Source organism: Tupaia chinensis, unplaced genomic scaffold, assembly GCF_000334495.1.
Source record: "Tupaia chinensis unplaced genomic scaffold, TupChi_1.0 Scaffold000215_1, whole genome shotgun sequence".
Classification (NCBI taxonomy): Eukaryota; Metazoa; Chordata; class Mammalia; order Scandentia; family Tupaiidae; genus Tupaia; species Tupaia belangeri.
In genome coordinates this window covers 3639458-3662447 of record NW_006159690.1, presented here as the reverse complement: position 1 = coordinate 3662447, position 22990 = coordinate 3639458, and the positions used below count along the sequence as shown (strand labels likewise).

The 22990-nt window shown below is 39.3% G+C and overlaps 1 protein-coding gene across 1 annotated transcript in view; it reads right to left on the bottom strand.

Moving 5' to 3' along the window:
* The window catches only part of UBE2U (ubiquitin conjugating enzyme E2 U), an 87957-nt gene extending 67657 nt beyond the window's left edge, over positions 1-20300 (bottom strand). The window contains exons 1-5 of the mRNA XM_006147533.3: positions 19820-20300; positions 17535-17616; positions 16031-16126; positions 13947-14044; positions 5974-6094 (exon numbers count right to left, since the gene is read on the bottom strand). Coding sequence (XP_006147595.1) covers positions 5974-6094; positions 13947-14044; positions 16031-16126; positions 17535-17616; positions 19820-19885 — 463 coding nt within the window. The 5' untranslated portion in view covers positions 19886-20300. The remainder of the gene's footprint in view (positions 1-5973; positions 6095-13946; positions 14045-16030; positions 16127-17534; positions 17617-19819) is intronic.
* Positions 20301-22990: the final 2690 nt, after the last annotated feature.

The window sequence follows — 22990 nt, the reverse complement described above, 5'->3', positions numbered from 1 at the left end:
AAAGGGGCATCATAGCATACCCGCAAGAGAACTGCCAATTGACATCTAAAACAGGAGGGTGAAGTGCCACAGAAAGACGTCTCCAAGGGAGAAAAAATATAACTGATTGAATACTGGGCATTGTTTTACCTCTTTGTCAGAAAGTGTTGGAGACAAATAGATAATAGATATATAAAAACAAGGGGATGAGGGACCAGCAAATGGTATAATGGTTATGTCAATGGACTCCCACATAGTCAACTGAGGTTCGAGTCCCAGCCCTGGTGGCTTAATCTCACGGCAGGCACATGTGTGCGCATGTCAAAAATCCTGAGAGGATAATGGAGGAGGAGGGATTGTGGCATGGCCATTCCCCTAGGTGGTAATTTCTCACTTTTTGTCTCTCCAGAAGGCATGTGCCCTATAGCAAAAATTTCTCTTCAAAAAACAAACAAATAAAACAAAACGAAACAAAGGAATGACAAAACAGGTCATGTGCACAAGAAAAGAAAGATAATCATTCATGGCTCATCTGTGGCGAATATTTACGAAATCATATTAATGTAACTAAACTATATTAGGATGAGGGAGAGGAAATGTGAGTGAAAATGACAGCATAAGAACTAAATCTTTGTAATGATAAGATAAAGCCTATAAATAATATCCCAAACTGAAAACTCTAGAAAAATCAGTATAGAATAAGCTTATGGTAAATGCCAGAAATACAGCTAAATGTGTTGGAAGCTGTTGTTGCCTCTAGAGGGCAGAACTCGGGATTAGAAGATGGCTTCTAAGGGCTGTTGTATTTCATTATGAACCAATCCTTGGAACCAGAGATGGGAAAATGGTTATGTCGCTGGACTCCTATGAAGTCAACCATGGTTCAAGTCCTGGACCTGGTGGCTTAAAACTCACACCAAGTACATGTGTGTGTGTGCCCAAAATCCCAAGAGGAGAAGGGATTCCGGTGTGGCATTTTCCCCAGGGGGTGATTTCTCACCTTCTGTCTCTCTGTTTCTCTGTCAAGCACACATGCTCTATAACAAAAAATCTTTCTCTACAAAATTGAAAAACAAAACCAAAAGATTCCTATTATTTGTCCTTGAAAACTATGAACAAATATTCCTTTGATAGAAAATAAATGTTCAACATTTTAAATTAAAACTAGCAACTTAGAGATTTTGCTAAAACATGACAGGACTATCTTTTGCAATAAAATGCAGACAGGAAAAAAGAAGTATATAGCCCAAGCAAATAGATCCACACTGACCATTCTGCTAAACTCAGGTTTTCCATGTATTATGACATCTGAAAGGAAACAGGACATCTGTAATAACACTGTAATCGTCAACAACAAAGCTGGTTCTGGATGATGGTGTTAATGCTCATGTTCTTTAACAAGTAAGCAATACTACTGGACTACATTTCTATTTCCTCTAGCATCGATTAAGTATTTTTCCAGGGGAAGGGGTATTCCTACACCTAACTAAAACAAATATGCTTATTTTGGGGCCAGTTGGCAGTGTGATGGTTAAGGCACTGGACTTCTACATGGCCGACTATGGTTCCAGTCCCAGACCTGGAGGGCTGCTTTCTTACTCCCACCCCAACTTGCATTTCTATCTGGTGAGTGGATGTGCCCTATAGCAAATTTAAAAAATAATAATCATAATAAATGATCAAATAAAAATATTTGTAACATATATTAATAAAAATTTGTTAAATAAAAAAATTTAATCTAAAAAGAAAAGAAGCCAAGACCCTAAATCCTGTGAGACATTATACATTTCAATTGTAAAGATAATTTTCTTTAAAAATTACTCTATCATTATGAACATTAAAAGAAAAAAAAAACAGTGAACTAATTAGGAGCTTGAATCAGGAAGAATCAAATGCTTATGACAACATTTTCCTAACCACAAGCAGAACAGGATAATTGCACAATTATCAGGTTTTTAAAAGTACGTAATACAAATTATTATGATAATCTCCCTAACATTTATATAAATCCTCTCTATTCTAGTATTATGACTCATCTGTCAGTTATTATATTGTAGTTTATTTAGATAAGTATCTGAAACTTATTAGGATTATCCTCTTATTTATCAAAAGCTACAGGAATCCATCTGGCTAAGGAAAAAAAATCATTACTTCAGATTTAGTTACTATTACTTTTCACTATTTTTCTATTCTTGTCTTTTCTTTCAACAAAAGATTTTTTTAAATGGCATGAACCTTATGCTTTAAAAATCCCAAATCAACCTTGGTAAACAGAAGATAAATATTAGTTGATCATATAAACATCTCGATTGGTTCAGCTTATACAATTCTGACTGAAAAATTAAAATCGACAAAGTTTCTACTCGACTGGAACTCCAACTTTTGTACCCAGATCAGCTGCAGACAAGCGCGGAACTTTCAATGAAAATTTTTAATGAGTGGGATCAAGATCCTGAGGCACTTCTTTGAAGAATTGTAACAGGAGATGACACACGGCTTTACTGATACCATCTTAAAGACAAAGCACCATTAAAGCAGTGGCTACCAAGAGATGAAAGTTGTCTGTCCAGTCAAAGCGGAAGTGGAAGGGTCAAGAGCAAAGATCATGGTAATAGCTACTTGGGATGCTCAAGGCATTTTGCTTGCTGATTTTCTGGGGGGTATTGGGGAGGGAGAGAAAGAACCATATCATCTGCTTATTATGAGAGTGTTTTCAGAAAGTCAGCTGAAGCTTTAGCAGAAAACACCCAGGAAAGCTTCAGCAAAGAGTCTTTTGACACCAAGCATGCTCCTGCTCCTCTGTGGTAACAAGGGCAATCTTTTCAGAGTTGTGATCTGAAGTAATTACGTATAAAATGTGCCTCGCACTCCTGACTTAGCTCCTTTTGACTTCTTTTTGTTTCCGTCTTTTTTAAAAAAAATTTTTTGGAGAGATTTTTGCTATAGGGCGCGTGCGCTCACCAGAAAGAGACAGAGAGACAGAAAGCAAGAAATCACCTCCCATGGGGCATGGCCACACTGCAATCCCTTCTCCTTCATTCTCTTCTCGGGATCTTGGGTATGCACACACTTGTGCCTGGTGTGAGTTTAAGCCACCAGATCCAGGGCTCAAACCATGGGAGTCCAGCGATATAGCCATTGTGTCAACTGCTGGCCCCTGTTTCCCAATCTTAAAAAAGTCTTTTTTTTTTAAAAGAATTATTTATTTATTTATTTAATTCCATTTGTTGTTGTTATTTATTTATTTGTTTATTTTTAAATCTGACCAGAAGAGACAGAGAGAGAGAGAGAAAGGGGAAAGTGAGAAAGCAAGCCCCCAGGTCCAGGACTCGAACCGCAGTTGGCCATGTGGGAATCCAGCGCCTTTAACCACCACGCCACCAAACAGCACTTATTTGCCTTGAGTGAATAAGGTAAAAAATATTGCATTGGCATAGTTAATTCTTGAGAACGTCAGTGGCTTTTTTTGATAAACATTTTCTTTTTTAAAAATTTATTTATTCATTTATTTAATTTCACCAGACAGAGAGAGAGAAAGAGAAAGAAAAATAGAGATAGAGAAAGCAAGCCTCCAGGCCCAGGATTCAAACTGCAGTCGGCCATGGGGGAGTATTCAGCACCTTAGCCATCATATCACCTGGTGGTCTCTGAGAACTTCAGTTCTTTAGGGATGGATAAATGGCTGGTATTACTGCTTATACAACTGACCTTACGTTGAGAACTGAAGTTTGTATTTCTGTCTTTTAATTCAATTTTCCATGACTTTTTGAAGCCCCTCCCCATGCTACTGTCTAATTTAGAGGAATGAGTTTGCAACAGTTTCTCATTTCTGATGCCCAGCTGCTGTCCCTGCTATATCTCGGCACTTTCTCTTTTCAGCTGCTGAAAGTCATCTTCTTCACCATACCCTAGCCGCCACCAGTCCGGCCCACATGGCAAGCAGGTTAATACTTACTTGCTGTCTTGGACTTCCATGTAATTCACAAACATAAGTGAAAGAATATAGAGAAAACCTGCTAAAGTACTGTTTTTTGTTTCTCCCTTGCTGGGTGGACTGGCAATTTTGGGCAGCTCTTCTGTCACGCATGATGGCAAAGTTGGAGAACTGAAAAGAGTGACAGGTGACATCTCTCCATGGAGGACAAAAGAAAGGGCTTCCTTCTCACCAGGTTTCTTCTCATTCTTTCCCTCTGCGTGGCACAATCAGTCTATCACATGGAATCATTATGGTAGCAAATTCTTTAAAACTACTGCCATTCATAGGATATGGACATAGCTTTATTACAGACAGGATATTTGTTTGTAATGACAGTACGTGAGAGCTCAGTAAAAGATTCAGTGATATTGGGGCCAGCAGGTGATGTGGAGGTTAAGGTGACTAAATTTCATAAGGACAAGTCTCCAGTTTGAGTCCCAGACCTGTTGACTTGAAAATCACACCGGGCATATGTACACGCATGTCCAGAATCCCAAGAAGAGAATGGAGAAGAGATTGCGGCATGACCACTCCCTCGAAGGTGATTTCTGACTTTCTCTTTCTCTCTGGCAAGCATATGTAGCAAAAACTAAAAAAATAAAAAAAATTATATATATATCATTCATTCATTCCACAAATATTTGCGGAGTACCAGTGTAATTCTAAGTGCAAAGGATACAGCAGTGACTGCTACAGTATCCTGGTAGGTCAGAAATGGGACCAGAGTGAAGCAGTACTGCTTCCCTGTGTACAAACCAGCCTCAAAACTGTCAGGGAAATGTCTGAAGGACACAGAGATACGCTTAGACATACTAGAAATAAGACTGGTCAAACACTACTTGATTCGCATCAAACTCAAAAGCCCTGGAAGGAGCAATTTCATATGGTCACAATCGTACAAACTTGGTAGGCTGGGGGTCCTAGAGGGAATTAGAAAAAGAAACAATGGAAATCTTAGAGAAAAATCACAAATGAGAAAGGTCTACTGACGGGGGAGGTAATGATAATGGTGACTATGCAAGCTTATTCTATTTTCCTCACAGAAGGAGGGACAAGATAGAAAGAAAAGATCGACATCACCAGAGTCCTAGCTCTCACCTGTGGAAACCCTTCTGGGTCCCAGGAGTGAAGGGCATTGCTTTGTTAACTGGATAGAGAGCACAGGAACAGTGGAGGCAATGGAATGAAATGTCACAAAGATGCCACTGGCAGGATACTAAAATGTCAGAGAAAGATTGGTCGGCAGTGCAGAAGAGCTGACTGAACAGACTGAACAACTTCCAGTGCCATTTCTACATAAACTCTTAGAAGAAATATCTGGGGAGGGAACTTTCTAGAGAAAAATTTGTTAAACCTCTTGCTAATCAAGAGGAAAGGAGGTTCAGATTAGTAAGATCATGTACTGCATGTGAAGTCTAAAGAATATGCTTCATAAATCAAAGAGTTAGAATAAGATACCATATTTTGATCAGGTAGACTAGTTTTAATTGGCACCACCCATTCATATGATCATTCCTTTTTAATTTTTTTTTTAATTCCCAGAAGGTGCATGTACTTGCTAGAGAGGCAGAGAGAGGGTGAAGGAGAGAGCAGCCCTCAGTGGGGCACAGTTACCACAATCTCATCTCCTCCACATCTCTTTCCTGTTGGAATTTTAAACATGTATGCAATATGCATCTGGCATGTACTTCAACTGGGGCTGGGATGCAAACCACAGTTAATCATATGGGACCTGGCCCTTAACCACTGGACCATAGGGCCGCTTCTGACCATAATATTTAGCAACAGTAATCTTAAGATTTTTGCTGATCTTTAAAAAAAAAAAAAAGGATCATACTGATTGGTTTGAGGAAGAGTTATAGTAGGAGAGATCTTAGTATCATTTCATTCCTGGACATGGATACAAAAAAATATTCAAATACTCTCTTATATAACAATTATCTGCTAAATCCCTTATTTGCTATCAATATATAATGTATAATCAATAATCTCCAAATAACAATAAGTAGGCTTCTTACACTGTAACGGGCCATGGAAACGTCTTTGTTTTTTTGTGGTGTGCATAGATTCATCTTCAATCAGTTTTTGGGCTGCTTCAAAATTCACTGGATTTTCTAGTTCTGGATTTGAAAGCATAACCTATAGGAAAACATACAACATAGAGTTTTTAAAGTGAAGTTTTTCCTTAGAGCAAAAAAATAAACCAATACTCAAAACCTTCAACAAGCATTTATTAAATACTTGACAAACCAGTACGCAAAACCTTCAACAAGCATTTATTAAATACTTGATATACACGGACTTGGAGATAGAAAGAGAATACGAGATAGTCTCCACACTCATGAGACGCTTGATCTGTTTTGGTTTTATATTGTTCGTTCATGAGCCAAACATTAGGATCAAAGCAAGTTACAAGTTCCTTCCTGTAACTTATTCCTTCCTACAATATATTTTTAAAACTGAATTTACATGAAAAAGGAACTAAACATTAGAAAATATTTCCATTCTATAAAACCTTACATTTTAACATGAAACCACAGTTAGTTCATGGGTATTACGCACTGTGGCTTGCACACCCTTCAACAACCCTCCGGATTACTGAATGACTAATTTAGTATGTGTACAAATTTATTATTGCTGCTACAACTCATTACCACAAGTTTAGTAGTTTAAAGCAGCATAAATTTACTATCTCCTATTTCTGTAGGTGGAAAGTCTGAGGTGGTTGGACTAGTTTCTATTTTCTAGATTTAACAAAATTGAAATCAAGATGCCAGCTGGTTGGGCTCTTATCAGAAGGCTCTGTGAAGAATCTAACTCTAAGTAGTTGTCTGAATTCAGTTTCTTGCTGCAAGACTGAGGTGCTAGCCTGGCCCCAGCAGCCTAGTGGTTAGGGGACACTACACTAGATCCCACATGGCCCATCGCAACTAAATCCCAGCCCTGGTGGCTTAAAAAACACATCAAGCACATGTGTGTGTGTGTGTGTGTGTGTGTGTGTGCAGACATGACTCAAATCCTGAAAGGATGAAAAAATAAAGGAGAAGAGATTGTGACATGACCTCGCCCCACTGAGAGGTCCCCCCCACTCCCCATCCTTTCTCTGGCTACCACACTTGCCCTCTGGCAATTAAAAAAAAAGACTGATGTTTCTGTTTCTTTGCTGGTTGCTGAGGGCCACCCTCAACTCCCAGAGACCTTTCTCTAGCCCCTATATGTGGATTCCTATATCTCAAAGCAGCAATAGTGTATAATAAATCATTTGTATACTTGGAATCTCCCTGGCAACCATTTCTGCTACATCCCTCTGCTTCGGCTGTATCTCTCTGACTCTTCTGTCTTCTATTCTGTGTTTAAGGGCTCATGTGATTACACTGGGTCCACTGGCACAATCTGGGACAACTTTCGTATTTTACGGTCATCTGATCAGTAACCATAATTCTATCTGTAAATGTTTTCACAGAAATACTTACATTAGTGCTTAATTGAATGACTGGAGGATGGGAGTCTTAGAGGGATATTTTTAAAAATTCTGTGTACGATAGTATCTCTCCACCTGGACAAAACAAGTAACTAGTAGTAACGAAAATTTAATAGTTCTGCTAGGCCATGATCTTGTTTTTCTGACACCCCGAAATTAATTTTTTTCCTAAACTGCAAACATTTATTCAAATTTAGCATTCGGAATGTTATGTCATACCATGTAAACTATAACAAAATGTGGTTAAAACCAAAATACCTAGGAACAGGAGGCCAAAGTGCATAATCATGGATTAAGAGTAAAGGAAATTATAGCAATCTTTCACTAATGAAAACAATCATTTGATATTTCAAAAGCAGGGAGACTCTTCTGCTGTTACTTGAGCTTTTCTGTTGGGACAACGCATTGGACTATATTTCCAAGAATATTATAATTTCTTAAATAAGGATTCACTGTGGATTGCATGATACCTGTCAAAGTGGGTGGGAAGCAGATGAAACTTGTTTTCAAGAACAAATTTCTGGTCTTTGGCTGGAGAGATAATTTCACTCAGAGAGCACATCTGGTAAAGTTTATTTAATGGCCTTCTCATTAGCCACTGTGCTTTAGACATATGCACATAATATATACACAAACAACTGTCGATTTAATGATTTTTAAAAATTAAAAAAATGTATAAAACACATGCCCTATTAAAAGAGTAAAAAAAAAAAAAAGAAAAGAAAAGTCCAACTTTTAAATTAGCTACATAGTAGAATAAAACAACATAAAAAAACTCTCTGGGGGAAAAATACAAAACTTTTAAACTTTAGTGAACAATTATACTGGTAGATACACTTTGTAATACCCAATTGATTAAAGTCCATGAATTTGGAATTCATTTTATTGGTGGGTGTTGATATTTACTTTTGCATTACATATGGAAGTACAAAGTTTTCAAAGGAATTAAAATGATAAACCTTTTAGGTGGAGATAAATTTACTATATTTAGCTTTCAAAATATTTTTTAAAGTTTATTTATTTCTACCATGAGAAATAACCCCCCAAAAGGTCCTCATGCTGTGATTCACCCCAGGCCTCAACCAACCAGGATCAAGGACAAGATCATGCACCTGGGGTGTACAGGGAGATTTGGGACATTAACCAGGACCCTCCCAAGTGGCATCAGTACTGTGGAAGATCACAACCACAGATGGCCAGGCGTCAAAATATTTTAAATAACATCTTTACACCATCTTCTTGAATATCAATGCGATCATTAGAAATAAGTCTTCGGCCAGCCCCATAGCCAAATGGTTAAGGGAATTGGATTCCACATGGCCGACTGCTGTTCAAATCCTGGCTCAACAGCTTGAAAAAGATGCCCCAAATGGAGAAATAGAGAAGAGATTATGGTGTGATTATGTCCCACCGGAGGGGTGCTTTCCCTTCTCTGTCTCTCTCTCTCTCTCTTTTTTACTTTTTTTTTTTTTTGAGAGAGATTTTTGCTATAGGGCATGTGTGCTTGCCAGAGAAACAGAGAGACGGAAAGTGAGAAATCACCCCTCCAGGGGGGATGGCTATGTCGCAATCCCTCCTCATTCATTCTCCTTTTGGGATCTTGGGCGAACATGCACACACACCCGGTGTGAGGTTTTAAGCCACCAGGTCCAGGACTCAAACAGCAGTGAACTATGTGGAAGTCCAGTGATAAAACCATTACGCCATCTGCTGGTCCCCTCTCTCTTTTTCTTTCCCTCTCCCTCAGACAAGTACATAAGCCTTCTGGCAATTAAAAAAAAAAAAAAAAAGGAAAGAAATCAGTCTCATTTGTTTTTTCCAAAGGCAGTAGCCAGTAATCATGATGTCTATTTGTATTGTCCATCACAGTGGATACTAGTCACAGGTGACTATTTAAACTTAGGTTTAAGATCATTAAAATTTGGGCTGGGCCCATAGTGTGTGGATAAACACTGCGTAAAGGAAGCCCAATCCCCCAAGGCCAAGCAGGGGTTGAGTCCCAGCCCTGGTAGCGTACATATTTCGGGTATTCAGTAACCACATGTGAGTAGTGGCTACTGTACTGGACAGTGCAGACAGTGGCACTTCATCAACACACAAAGTTCTCTTGGCAGCACAGGCTTTCAAAACACTATAGAGTCACTACTAAAACCTATTGATAATTGTAGCCATACAGAAGTTACTCAAGATTAAAATGTTTAGTCAAAAATGAAAACAAAAACAAAAACAAAATCGGAGGCCAGCAAGTGGTGTGGGGGTTAAGGCTGCTAAAACCCACATAGCTGACTGCATGGTTTGAGTCTCAAACCCAGAGGTGTGAAAAACATTGCAGTCATATGTTCCTGCATGCCCAAAGTCCTGAGAGGAGGATGGAGAGTAGATTGTGACATGGGTGGCCCTCCCTCCTAGAGGGTGCTTTTCCACGTTCTTTCTCTCACCAGCAATTACACATGGCCTACAGCAAAACTAAAAACAAAAACAAAAATAACAAAAACCCAGAATATGTAACTTATACATAAGCATATATCTACATATTCATTTACATATGTATGTGTATGTGTACACACACACACACAGATATAACTTTATATATACTCACAATTACAACAATGTAAATATTCAAGCTCATTCATTCTTTTCACTTAGTACGTACTAAAGGTCATCATTGTCCTTGGTCGCTACTAGGAAATAAAAAACGAATCAGACCTGTTTCTCTCTGATCTCAGAGTCCAGGAGGAGGAGACAGATCAAGAAACAGAATGTGCGTTACAATAATTACAGAGTTTTAATAAACATCTGCTTATGGTAGACTCTGTTAAGTAAATGGCAAAGGAAACTCCTCGAAGTAAAGCCATAAATTCAACTTAGGAAAGAAATGAGGGAAACTGTCCTACTCATTTGATCTGACTCTCCTGTGAACAGCTGCCTGCAGGTCAGACCGAGCCCTTTTTGAGATCCAAGCCTTCCTGGGGTTCGTAACGCTAGCATTTAGAACTTTATAAATGCTTTTTGGCCTGAGTTGATCCATACAATGTGGACAAAGGAAAGCATGAAGATGTAACGAGGAGTGGGACCGAATGGTGTGTCAGGGAGAGTGAAACCCAGGTGTGAGAAGTACATCCTAATCTGTGCAACAGGATGTGTGTTTAGCCCTGCAGAGACCATGGGAACCAGGGAAGATGTGAAACAGAAACATGAGGAAAAAGATCAGAAGGAAATAGTAATAGAAGTGGGATTACGGTTTTTCTTTATGATTATCAGTTATTTTCTTTTCCTTTGCATGACCTCTTAAGTCTCCTGTAATGTGGGCATGTTTGTTGTATTAATGTATTTGAAAAATAAAAGGGCAAATGACTGTCTTATGTACTGGCTTTACATGACATACCTGGCACCATGCCGTTCTACCTTACATTACTGTTTAATAGTAAGAACAATCAGAATAATAACTATGTATGGAATTCTTTTCTTAGGCACAGTTTTACATTCTTTACATGCTTCAATTTCATTCTCCCAAGCACATGAGTTAGTTCTTAGCAACAGCTCCACTTTACTGATGATGAATTTGAGGCACTGAGTTGTGAAGAAACTTGTCCAATGGTGCAAAGGTAGCAAGTCCCAGAAACAGGATGTGAAGACAAGCAGTCGAACCCCTGAGTCTCCTTTTCTTACTCTACAGTTCAAAATCTACCAGTTCATTCCACCTTGCCCTCACTCATGACCTTTCGAGAACATTTAGTTTTACTCTCCCAGTTTAAGTGGAAGAGATTGGATTATGTCTTAGTTGGAAGGAATCCAAAAGATCAACCTACATATCTACATATCACATTTGTTCACTTTCTTAAAGTTATTGCTCAAAGGTCTCTTTCTCAAACTACGGCCTCACACATGTAGATGCGCTCAGTACATTTTGCTGAGAATGAATGAATCAAGAAACTGAACACTGAGTATTTTAAAAGATTATATTTTTACTCAGGATGCAATGACTAGCTAAAATATTAACTATTATATTTATTTTAAAAATTAGAGTAGGGAAAATAAAATTCATGTTATATTTCTAATATATTTCTATACTATTAATATATATTATATTACATTTCTGGTTGAGAAGATTCAACTAAGCTAGAATACCATATGCTCCAAGAATTCCAGCTAATCAAAGTTTATTAACACTAAGTAGGTCCATGGACAGGCAAAATATCACTAAACAAGATCTAGGCAGTCGAAGCAGCAAACATATATGCCACTCAAATATATACCTTTTTTTTTTTATTTTGAGAAAGATTTTTGATATAGGGTGTGTGTGCTTACCAGAGAGAAACAGAGACAGAAAGTGAGGAATCACCTCCTGGGGGGATGGCCATGACGCAATCCCTTCTCCATTGTCCTCTCTGGGTTTTTGGCAAGCATGCACATGTGCCTGGAGTGAGTTTTAAACAGCTGGGTCCAGAACTCAAACTGTGGGCAACTACGTGGGAGTCTAGAGATGTAACCATTACACCATCTGCTGGTCCCTGAAGTATATACTTCAGCACTGGTGTGAGAAAGCAGGTTTGGGTTTTTGTTTGTTTGTTTTATGCCTTAGGGCACATGTGTTTGCATTGGGTGGGGGGTAGGAATTTTGAAAGTGAGAAATCACCTCCCAGGGAGGATGACCACACAGCAATCCTGTCACCTCCATTCTTATCTTGGGATTTTCAGCACACGCAAAATTGCACACTCAATTTTCAAACCCCCTGCTGCCCTGAGAAAGGAGTGCCTTTTTAAAAAAGAATTAAATTAAATTAAATTAATTATTTTATTTAACTTTATTTATGTATTTATTTATTTGAATGTGATGGGGGAGAGAGAGAGAGAAAGAGAGAGAGAGAGAGAGAAAGAAAGAGAGAAAGGGAGAAAGCAAGCTACCAGGTCTGGAACTCAAAACGTGGTTGGCCATGTGGGAGTCCAGTATTCTTAACCACCACTCCACCTGCCAGAACCAAAAGGAGTGTTTTTAAGGGTCAGGAGTTGCACAACACTGAATCATGCTTCTAAGAACCACGAACCGAGGTAAAGGTGATATTTGGGAAACAGGAATATATCTGAGAGAAGGAGAAAATCTCTCATTTAATATTATGTACTGGGTGTGCTGTGAATACTTATAAGAGAAAGTAGCTAGCACTGTCAGAAATAAAGGATAAAGTTGCACATTTTAGGTTGTAGTCACTCGACTCCCCTTTCTGAGGACTGCAAGATCCATGAATGAGGAAGATCTAAATGGTCCGTTAAATATTAGGAAATGAAATTAGGAGCCAAAGGAAAATCAAAGACTATATTTCTAGAATTGAAACCATACAAATGATTCTTTCCATCTTTTATAAAATACACATTGTCTAATTTTAAAGGGTTTTAAATATCTATTTCAGTTAAAAATAATAGCGGGCAATTAGACCTCTAAAACTTTCACTTAAAGGAAAGATAAGGTTTTAATTTCAAAATGTAAGATGCTTTATAGGACGGAAACGGCTGGCTGTGAGCTCAAAGACCCCAGGCTGAATAGTTCCAGAAACCTGAACAGAAACTTGATTATCTAAGGCTTCACCAATCAAGAATGCCCACAAATGATCAAGTCCTCTTGAATCAATCATTGAACTGATCATGTGCCTGGAACCGTTTGTAATTTTGCCCTTATAAAATGCATGTAGAGGGGCCAGCAGGTGGCATAGTGGTTACATAGTTGAACACTCACATGGCCGATCGTGGTTCGATCCTGGACCTGGAGGCTTGAAACTCATGCTGGGTGCATTTGCGTGTGTACCCAAAGTCCCAGGAGGAGAGTAGAATAAAAGAGATTGTGGGTAGCCATCCCCACTGGAGGGTGATTTTTCACTTTCCTTTTCACTGTCTCTGGCTTCTGCTTTCCATCCAGCAAGTACTTTATTATTATTATTTTGTTTTTCCCAAAAAACACAAGTGGGGAACACCTCAGGGGAGACAGGGTCTTTTCAGCATGAGCTGCCTGCTTTTCTTGCTTTGTGTATTACAATAAAGCTGTACTTTCCTTCATCATCATTATAATAGTCTTTTCTCTTTTTTTTTTGAGAGATTTTCACTGTAGGGCGTGTGCGCTCGCCAGACAGACAGAGAGAGACATAGAGACAGAAAGCGAGAAATCACCCCCCAGGGGGGATGGTCACGCCGCAATCCCTTCTCCTCCATTCTCCTCTCGGGATCTTGGGCACGCACGCACACGTGCCCGGCGTGAGGTTTAAGCCACCGGGTCCGGGACACGAACCGCGGTCGACTACGTGGGAGTCCAGCGACATAGCCATTACGCTAACTGCTGGTTCCCATAATAGTCTTTATAAGTTAAGTGCCACTCATAGTCTTGACATACAAATAGTGATTTAAATAATGTGTCAAATCATTAAAAAATTTAAATATGCACTATGTATTTTAGTCCATTTATATTTTGAATAACTGGGGTTATTAAAATGGTTAAAGAGAGCATTACGTTAAATCTGTTCTTACCTGTATGGCAAGTAAGATGCTACTCAATGTATACCTTCCATTCCACTTCACACGATTGTCCAAAAAATCTATACAGGGCTTGCCAGTATATGGGTCTACTGTATTAAAATAATATTAACATTAATCTATAAAAGAGTTATTTAAAACTTATTAATATTAAAATGATAAACCAGAAAAATTATTTGTCTCTACTCCTCTTCTATTTCTTTTCTTGGTAATGAGAAACATTTTGCCTATCCCTATGTTGTTTTGGTTGAATACATGGATGCCCAAATTGTTTTCTCTAGCCTCCCCTTTAACAAGACATGGCCATGTGACTGAGTTTAATCATGGGACACAAGCATAAGTATGACGTTTCTAGATTGTTTTCTCTTAAGGCATCTGTTTTGTCTGCTGCTTTTTCTCTTTTCCTCTTCCTGTGGGCTGGAAATGGTGACAGAATAAATCCTCAGACCCAGAAATGGAATCCAAATACTGATGGGCAGAACTTCCCTCCAGCTCTGGCCTTTTATACTCAGTTGCAAAGATATATAGAAGATTGGTCTATGCCATAGCACAATGAATTAATTTAGTGTTTGTTCTTTAAAAATAGAGTTAAGTATGAAAAATAAAACTACAGAACAACTAGAAGAAAATTAAAATTACTATTTAATTTTGTTTTCAGGAAAGATAATCTAAATTTAAAGTTATTAAAAACAACTGCAAATATCAGGATAAGACTGTAGATCTGACTACATAAAAATTTTAAAATGTAAGATGTAAAAAAGAAAGCACAAAAAATTAAGATGGATAAATTAAGGAAACTGCAACATTTAGGACAATGTGATAACATTGTCAATTATGTCAGATAGGTCACAAAATAAGAAATACAATTTAAAAAGTAAAACATGTTTACAAGTATTCAAAGAAATGCTTATTTAAACTAGTAAGATTATTCTCAATTTGGCATGTGCTCACCAGAGAGAGACAGAATGGGGTGGGGAGGGAAGTGAGAAAGAAAGCTATCAGGTCTGGGACCTGAACCATGGTCAGCCATGTGGGAATCCAGCACCTTAATCATCGAGCCACCTGCTGGCCCCCAAATGTTTAGATTTTTGATCCTTTAAGAATTTACTCGTTGGGACCAGCAGTTAGCATAATGATTGTTGCTGAACTCCGGGACTCAAATTGCAGTCAATTATGTGGGAATCCAAAGACGTAAGCTTTATGACATCTACTGGTCCCTAAGATAATCTTTTGAAGATGTTTAATATTGCAAGAAAAAGACACTTAATCATAAATTAAAAGCTAGATGCAAAACTTTATATATAATGCCTAAACTATGTAGAAAAAAAATAAATGTATTGGAAAAAGGAAATAACCTTAGCAAAATGTCTGGAGTAGTCTCTTTTTGTATTAGGATTAAAGGTGATTTTTTTTTTCTCAAGGAGCATAATTATTTTAAAAATCATAATAAAGGTGCTAAAAATATAATTTGAAAAATATGTTGCTAAAGGGAACCAGCAGTTAGCGTAATGGCTATGTCGCTGGACTCCCATGTAGTCGACCGCGGTTTGCATCCCGGACCCAGTGGCTTAAAACTCACGCCAGGCACGTGTGCGTGCGTGTCCAAGATCCCGAGAGGAAAATGGAGGAGAAGGGATTGCGGCGTGACCATCCCCCCTGGGGGGTGATTTCTCGCTTTCTGTCTCTATGTCTCTCTCTATCTGTCTGGCGAGCGCACGCGCCCTATAGCAAAAATCTCTCAAAAAAAAAAAATGTTGCTAAAGAGCATGTGTGCTCACCAGAACAAAGACAGAGAGGAAAAGGGAGAAAGCAACCCCAGTGGGGTATGCTTCTCCTCATAATCACTTCTCCTCCATTTCTCCATTCTGTCAGAATTTTGACACACACATCTGGTATGTCTTTCAGTCTGCTAGGTCCAGCACTCAAATGACTAGGTTGGCCCTGGGAGATCCAGCACTTTTAACCACTGGGCCATGGGACCAGCCCAAGAAATGTAATTATTAAAGACTAATAAGAAGTAAGAATAATAGACACAGAGCCCCCAATGATTAAAAAAAAAAGTTTCATTTAATCCTTACCATTTGGATGAAAAGGAATTGGAGGGACAAATCTCACAACTGGAGGGACAGAGTTGTACTCCGATGTAAAATCTACAGTCAGTCGGAAGACTAAACCTTTGATACAGAAATAAGCATTTTTACTAAAGGGTCATATCATACTTATTAACTCTAATTTGATTAACACTGAAATTTTTTTTTTTTTACAGTTTTGCCATGACTGTATTTTTAAGTAAAGTGTTTCATCCAATGCATAGACTCCTCTGGATAGTATAATAGACTCTTCACAATCTAATCTCACTATTATTTTCAGCCTCTTTCTCACCAGTCCTTTCTTTTTTTCTTTTTCTTTTCGTGGTGTTTCATCCAATGCATAGACTCCTCTGGATAGTATAATAGACTCTTCACAATCTAATCTCACTATTATTTTCAGCCTCTTTCTCACCAGTCCTTTCTTTTTTTCTTTTTCTTTTCGTGCAGAAGTTTTTGCTATAGGGCCCATGCACTAGCCAGAGAGAGAGACAGAAAGCGAGAAATCACCCCCTGGGGTGGGTGGCCATGCTGCAATCCCTTCTCTCGGGATCTTGGGCATGTATGCACATGTGCCCGGCATGAGTTTAAGCCACCAGATCCAGGACTCAAACCACAGTTGACTACATGGGAGTCCAGCAACATAGTCATTACACCAGCTGCTGGTCCCCCCACCAGTCCTTTCTATCCACTACCTCTGGTCCCCCTACCGCTAGCTCCTTTCACTGTAATACTGCCCAAACTTACTATGCTCAGAATTTGCTGCCCCCTTTCCTGCCTATAAGTCTTTCCAGCACTCTGACTCTCCCTGAACTTCCTTCTCCTCCTGCCGAATGTGACAAACTTGCATACCCTTCAGGAATCAACACATATGTCACCTCCTTGAGAAGCTACTCCTGACTTCCCTAGGCATAAGCAACTGATCGTCCCCTGTTCTGGTCAAAGTCCATAATGGCATATGTTACATTTTACTGGAACTATCAGCTTTCACGTTTTTCTTCCCTACCTCACTCTAGGAATCTATCTCGTTAACCCATGATTGAAAAAACACATGGTCATTTAAGTTTATAGTGACCCAGTCCTCTTACGGATTTGATTTATGGAAATTTGGGGGATCATCATAGAGGGAAAAAAGGAGCAAATAGTGGGATCTTGAAGCTAATAAGAATTTTGATAGCTATTCTCTGATTTCATGGAAGACTCAAAAGATATTGTCACTTGATATGTTTTTATTGTACCTGCTTCTTAAAAAATGTAATAACATTGGCTTAAAGAAAACTACAAATACCAAAATTTGCATATATAACAAATGCCAAAGAAGTCATACAATAAGAAAAAAAATGTGACTTTTGGAATCCTATAGTATTGATGTAACTTATACATGTTAAAAAGAATTCCAGAAAAATACAATACAAACTCATTATACATATCAAGAAGATAAGTTATGATTGATACAAAGAATTAAAAAAAATACATTGGTTTTGGAAACACAAACCATGGCAAACTGAGTCCTGTAGACCTTCAATTTCAGCTTCCCATTTCATCATATCTTCACTTACAGGCAAGGCAGTAATACCCTTTAATTTAAAAACAAAATCAGAAGAAATTAAAAAAATTAAGCATTTATTGATGTTTGATCATTACATATCAGGTTACTTTGAATTTCAAAAATTCTAAATTTTCTTTTCTTGATAAATTTACTATTTGTTGATTTGGGGAGCTGGGATATGTCCTATTAAGGTAGTTAAGTAAGTTAATTTATTAGCTGAGTTAGATTCCAGAAAGCACATGTCACAGCAAATTCTTATTTTCAATGATTAAAATAGTACATTTTTTTTTTTTTTGGAGAGGTTTTTGCTATAGGGCGCATGCGCTCGCCAGACAGACAGAGAGAGACATAGAGACAGAAAGCGAGAAATCACCCCCCAGGGGGGATGGTCACGCCGCAATCCCTTCTCCTCCATTCTCCTCTCAGGATCTTGGGCACGCACGCACACGCGCCTGGCGTGAGTTTAAGCCACCGGGTCTGGGAAGTGAACCACGGTCGACTACGCGGGAGTCCAGCGACATAGCCATTACGCCAACCGTTGGTTCCCAAAAAATAGTACATTATTTCTGAATTTAGTAAAATAAATGATAAATGTGGAAATCACGATAGGACTAGAAGGTCCTATTGGAGTGAACATATGATGTTTGTGTAAGTCAGTAGCCAATTTAAGATTCAAACTAGACAGAAAGGAAATAGCTGGAAAGCATGCTCCTTCAAAGCTGTTTACAACTGCATGGTTGCGCTTTGTAAGTCATGAAGTAAAATTTTCATTAAGAAGAAAATTCCCAAGTTACGCTTGCATATAAAACAAAAGTGTTCCTGCACTTGGGGGACTGTCCTAATGTAGGGATGAGAATGTATTTCATAGGCTACCTTATCACTTATGCCTAAATATATGTAATAAATGTTTTTGAAGCGACCATGTAGTTATGAAATATGTTAGGTGCTTGTCTGGATAAACACTGTATTTGTATTATCTATAATAATATATATATATATACCCTCATTAAATTTTCTTTTACCAAGGGATTGTACAGTTTAAGATAAGCAGAAATAATAACAAAAGTTGGGCCCATGCCCCCGGGATGTTTGTTGTTGGACTTAATGATTTTTCTTAACATTCCCAGTGAAGGCAATACTTTTGCAGCGAGGGTGAAAACAGAAAAATGCTACGGGGCTACACCTGAAGCAACTGTCGGCAGCACTCCATACCCTCCTTCTGTACTGGCTTTCTTCTTTACCTTGAGCATGTCCTCTCCCCCCCTTCCGTTTTCCATAAATCAGCCTGTGGCACTCATGGATATGGGACCTCGATAACCTCACTGATGGGATTTGGGGGGAAAGGCTTAATGCTTTCTTCTGCATTAAAATAACGAGGGAAAAGCATTTGTTTATGCTGACAAAGTGTGCTAGACAATTGGTAGTAGAACAGGAGTGTAAAAGCAAGGGTTTTAGAGTCAGCAAACCCTGTAATGGAATCTGGGACCAAATCTTTATTAAATCTTTCTAATTTTTAAAAAGTTACAATTAATGGGCATAACCCTACACCTAGTCACTTATGACCTGATAGACCTTGATAGTCAAGGCTTAAGTTCACATAAATTGCTCATTGCAGTGTGCTTCCTCCCCGTTGTTAACCGTTATTATTTTAAAGTAATAATAATAACTGCTAGGACTATGAAGTCGATTAATATGGTGAAATAGATTCATTGAATAACAATACTAAGGGGCCAGCTGGTGGTGCAATGGTTAAAACGGTTTGCATCCCATTCTAGCTTGGAAAACAGGGCAGTTTGTGTGTGTGGTGCCCAAATTCCTGAGAGAAGAGAAGGGGTTGTGACATTGTGACAGCTATCTCCCCCCCCACACCACCACCCAAGGGTGCTTTCTCACTCCCCACTCCCATCTCCGGTGACTGCATGTACTCTGTTGAAGAAAGAAAGAAAGAAAGAAAGAAAGAAAGAAAGAAAGAAAGAAAGAAAGAAAGAGAGAGAGAGAGAGAGAGAGAGACAGAGCCCCCACACCACCACCCAAGGGTGCTTTCTTACTCCCCACTCCCATCTCCGGTGACTGCACGTACTCTGTTGAAAAAAGAAAGAAAGAAAGAAAACAATACTGTAGTGGCAAATTAAATGGAACTAAACTGTGGTTTATAGAAGAAATACGGATTAGGCTGTTTCTTTAAAATTATTACCCAGTAAAACACATCCCAACAGGTGCCGGGGATTTACCTTCAGGTTGCTCTGCTTCAGCTCCCACAAGTCCCTTTCCTGCAAGCAGTAGGCTCTGCAGTGCATGGTAACGCGCTGAGGGTCTGCAGCCTCTTCCCCCCTCCTCGGTTTACTCCGAGCAGGTGTGTGAGGTGACGGTCACCTTCTCACACTCAGTTAACTGACAGAAGTCACTTGTTTCCTGGAACCCCAGAATGTTTCCATGGTAAATGGCTTCTAAGTTTGGGACACAAACAGTGACTTTCTTTTCTCCTCCAGACGAGGACCTAAGAGGAAAACCTGAGCACTTTCTCGACTGCGGTGTCTCGCTGCCGGGACCGTCCACAGCCCAATCCCAAAACACACTTGGACGCCCAAGGTGACAACTCCGTGTTGTTGGAGCGTGAAGAGGGAGAGGTGTAAGTGCAGGTGGTCCTAGCGCTACGTCTCCGCTTCGCTGGTGCCGCCTTAGCCCTAGGAAGCCTGTGGGTTGCCAAGTAACAGGCCGCTGTGGGCGGGTAGGAGGGAAGGTTTGGCCCTCTCATCCAATCAGCGACGGGGCAGGTCTCTGGGTAACTCCGCAGCCAATCGTTCAGCAGTTTCACTTTGAAAGGCCAATGAGATCTGGGGTCAAAGAGACCCCACGCTTTCTCCGCGCAACTGTTTGGCCTCAACACCGTGAGTGTAGACGATGTGTGATCGTCTGGGCCAGCGTGTAAGTCTCACGAGTCTTCACGCGAAGTCCTTCTCCAAAATTATCTTTCCCTTTTGTTTAAATATCAGGGATTGACTGGTAGGAAGTGACTACTAGGTACAGGTCTGTGCTTATTAATAGCAATAATCCTAATTTAATGTGCGAATTACCATTCCTAATACTTCTTTTTAATGTCAGCCACTCTGACAGTTACCTGGGGGAGTGTTCCAGAACACTTAAACTCTGCGATCCTCATCTCTAACCGCAGAGGTTTGCAATTGCTGTTCCTTCTACCTGGGCATTGACTACATTCTTTTCACCCTTTCTTTCCTCATTACCCCTTCATTCATTCTTTAGATTTAACCACTTGTCTTTATTTATTTATTTATTTATTTATTTTTGGTAGAAGTTTTTGCCATAGGGCATCTAGAGATAGAGGGAGAGACAGAGACAGTGAGAGAAGAAGTGAGAACTGAACTTCTTCCCCAGAATGGCCATGCTACAATCCCTTCTCCTCTGTTCTCCTGGGATCTTGGGCATGCATGCACACGTGCTGGGCGTGACTGTCAAACCACCAGGACTGCACTGGGAGGATGGTCAGCCATGTGGGAGTCCTGCAAGGAAACTGCTATGCCATCTACTGGCCCCCCCCAGACTTAACCACTTCTTTAGGTATAATTAGGCTCTTAGATACTTTGAATTACTTCTCAGCTATAAAGGACAATGAGACCTTGACATTTGATACAAAGTGGGCAAATATGGATGACTTAATACCAAGTGAAGCAATCCAGACTATGAAAGATAGGCATTATATGTCTTTCTTTTATCTTTCTTTTTTTTCAGAGTTTTGCAGTAGTGCAATGTGCACTTCCTGGAGAGAGACAGAGAGAGGAAAAGTGAGAAATCAGCCCCCAGGGTGGATGGCCATGCCACAATCCCTTCTCCTCCATTTCCTCTCAGTATTTTGGACATGTACCAACATGCATGAATGATTTTCAAGCCACTGAGTCTGGGACTTGAACCCTGGTGGACCATGTGGGGGTCCAGCACCTCAACTACTATGCCACCTCCTGCCCCCGTATGTCCTTCTTAATATATACAGAATGTCTGCAATCTATGGCAGAAACCAAAAGATTGGAAGGTATCATGACAGAGAGGGCAAGTAAAGATACCAGATTAGTATAATAGGAGGTGGGTACTATGGGGTGGGGTGGGAAGTAAGGGATCGGGGGGGGGGAATATTTAACAGAAACAAAAATAAAAAGTTATCTGTTGATGATGTCATGGTAATATCCATGAATGGACTAATGTGCACTGTATTCATGCTGGAAAACAAAACCATTTTGTATGCTGTATAAATGTACAGTGATTAAGTATAAATTTAAACGTGAAAAAAAAATCTTGTAAATGATGCCATCTGGGGTTATGCAACAAATGTATACCTTCCCCCCAAAATTAGGCTTCTCTCTTTTGTGATCCCAGGGGGCCTAGATGGGGCCTTGTGTTTGCATCCTCATTAGCATTTCCCACACGGTACCAAAGTGTCTGTTGCCTTCTCCATCAGACTGAACTACGTAAAGGTGCCACTCAATTGTCAGCACCAAGCACAGATGCATCTTTGTTCATGTTTTCTCTTTTCACTTACTACTTAACTAGGTTTATGGGAACAGGTTACCTGTTCAATCAGTTCATTCATTTCAAAACTATTTAGTAATCACCTATTTTGCATAGTGTAAAAGTTTTAAATGAAGTCACCCTCTTTATGATTTCAATACACAATAAACACACTAAAACAAACGATATAAAACAAAAATCACAATCTGAAGTCTTGATAAGTGCTATGTAGACAAACAGTAACATGACAGAGAGTGGGGAAGGTAGTTAAGGAGGCCTTCGGAAGGCAGCTTTAAGGAGTAACTATTTGAATTTATTCATGGAAGAGGACTAGAGCCTGTTACATGAAATAAGCAGGGCAGAGAGTTCTGGGAAGAGGAACGCAATGGTAGTTCTAAGAAAGAATTTTTTTCTTAAGGGAACCAGGGAAGGCCTGGGAGTGTGCGGAAGAGAAGGAGTGGGGCACAATGAGATAAGAAATTGGGCTTTATTGGAACAACAATAGGAATGTATTGGATGGTTTGAGCAGGAGCTGTCATGCTCTGATTGACATTCACAAAATTACTTGGCTGCTTTGTGGAGGATGAACTATGTGGATTGTGGGGAAGACCTGTTGGAAATCTCAATTTCGTGTCCAGGTATAGCAGCATAGGAATTTGCAACAATATACTAACTTTACTAAAATATAGGTACAATAAAATCATTTGATTCTGTGTTTCATAAAACTGAATATGAATGAATTTTCACTATTAATACTCAACATTGAATTTTTTTTTGCTATTTATCAGTTTTTTAAAAGTTTTTATTTCTTCCTTGAGAGAGAGACAGTGAGACAGAGAAATAGGTACCCCTCAACAGGGTCTTCATGCTGCAATCCACTCCCA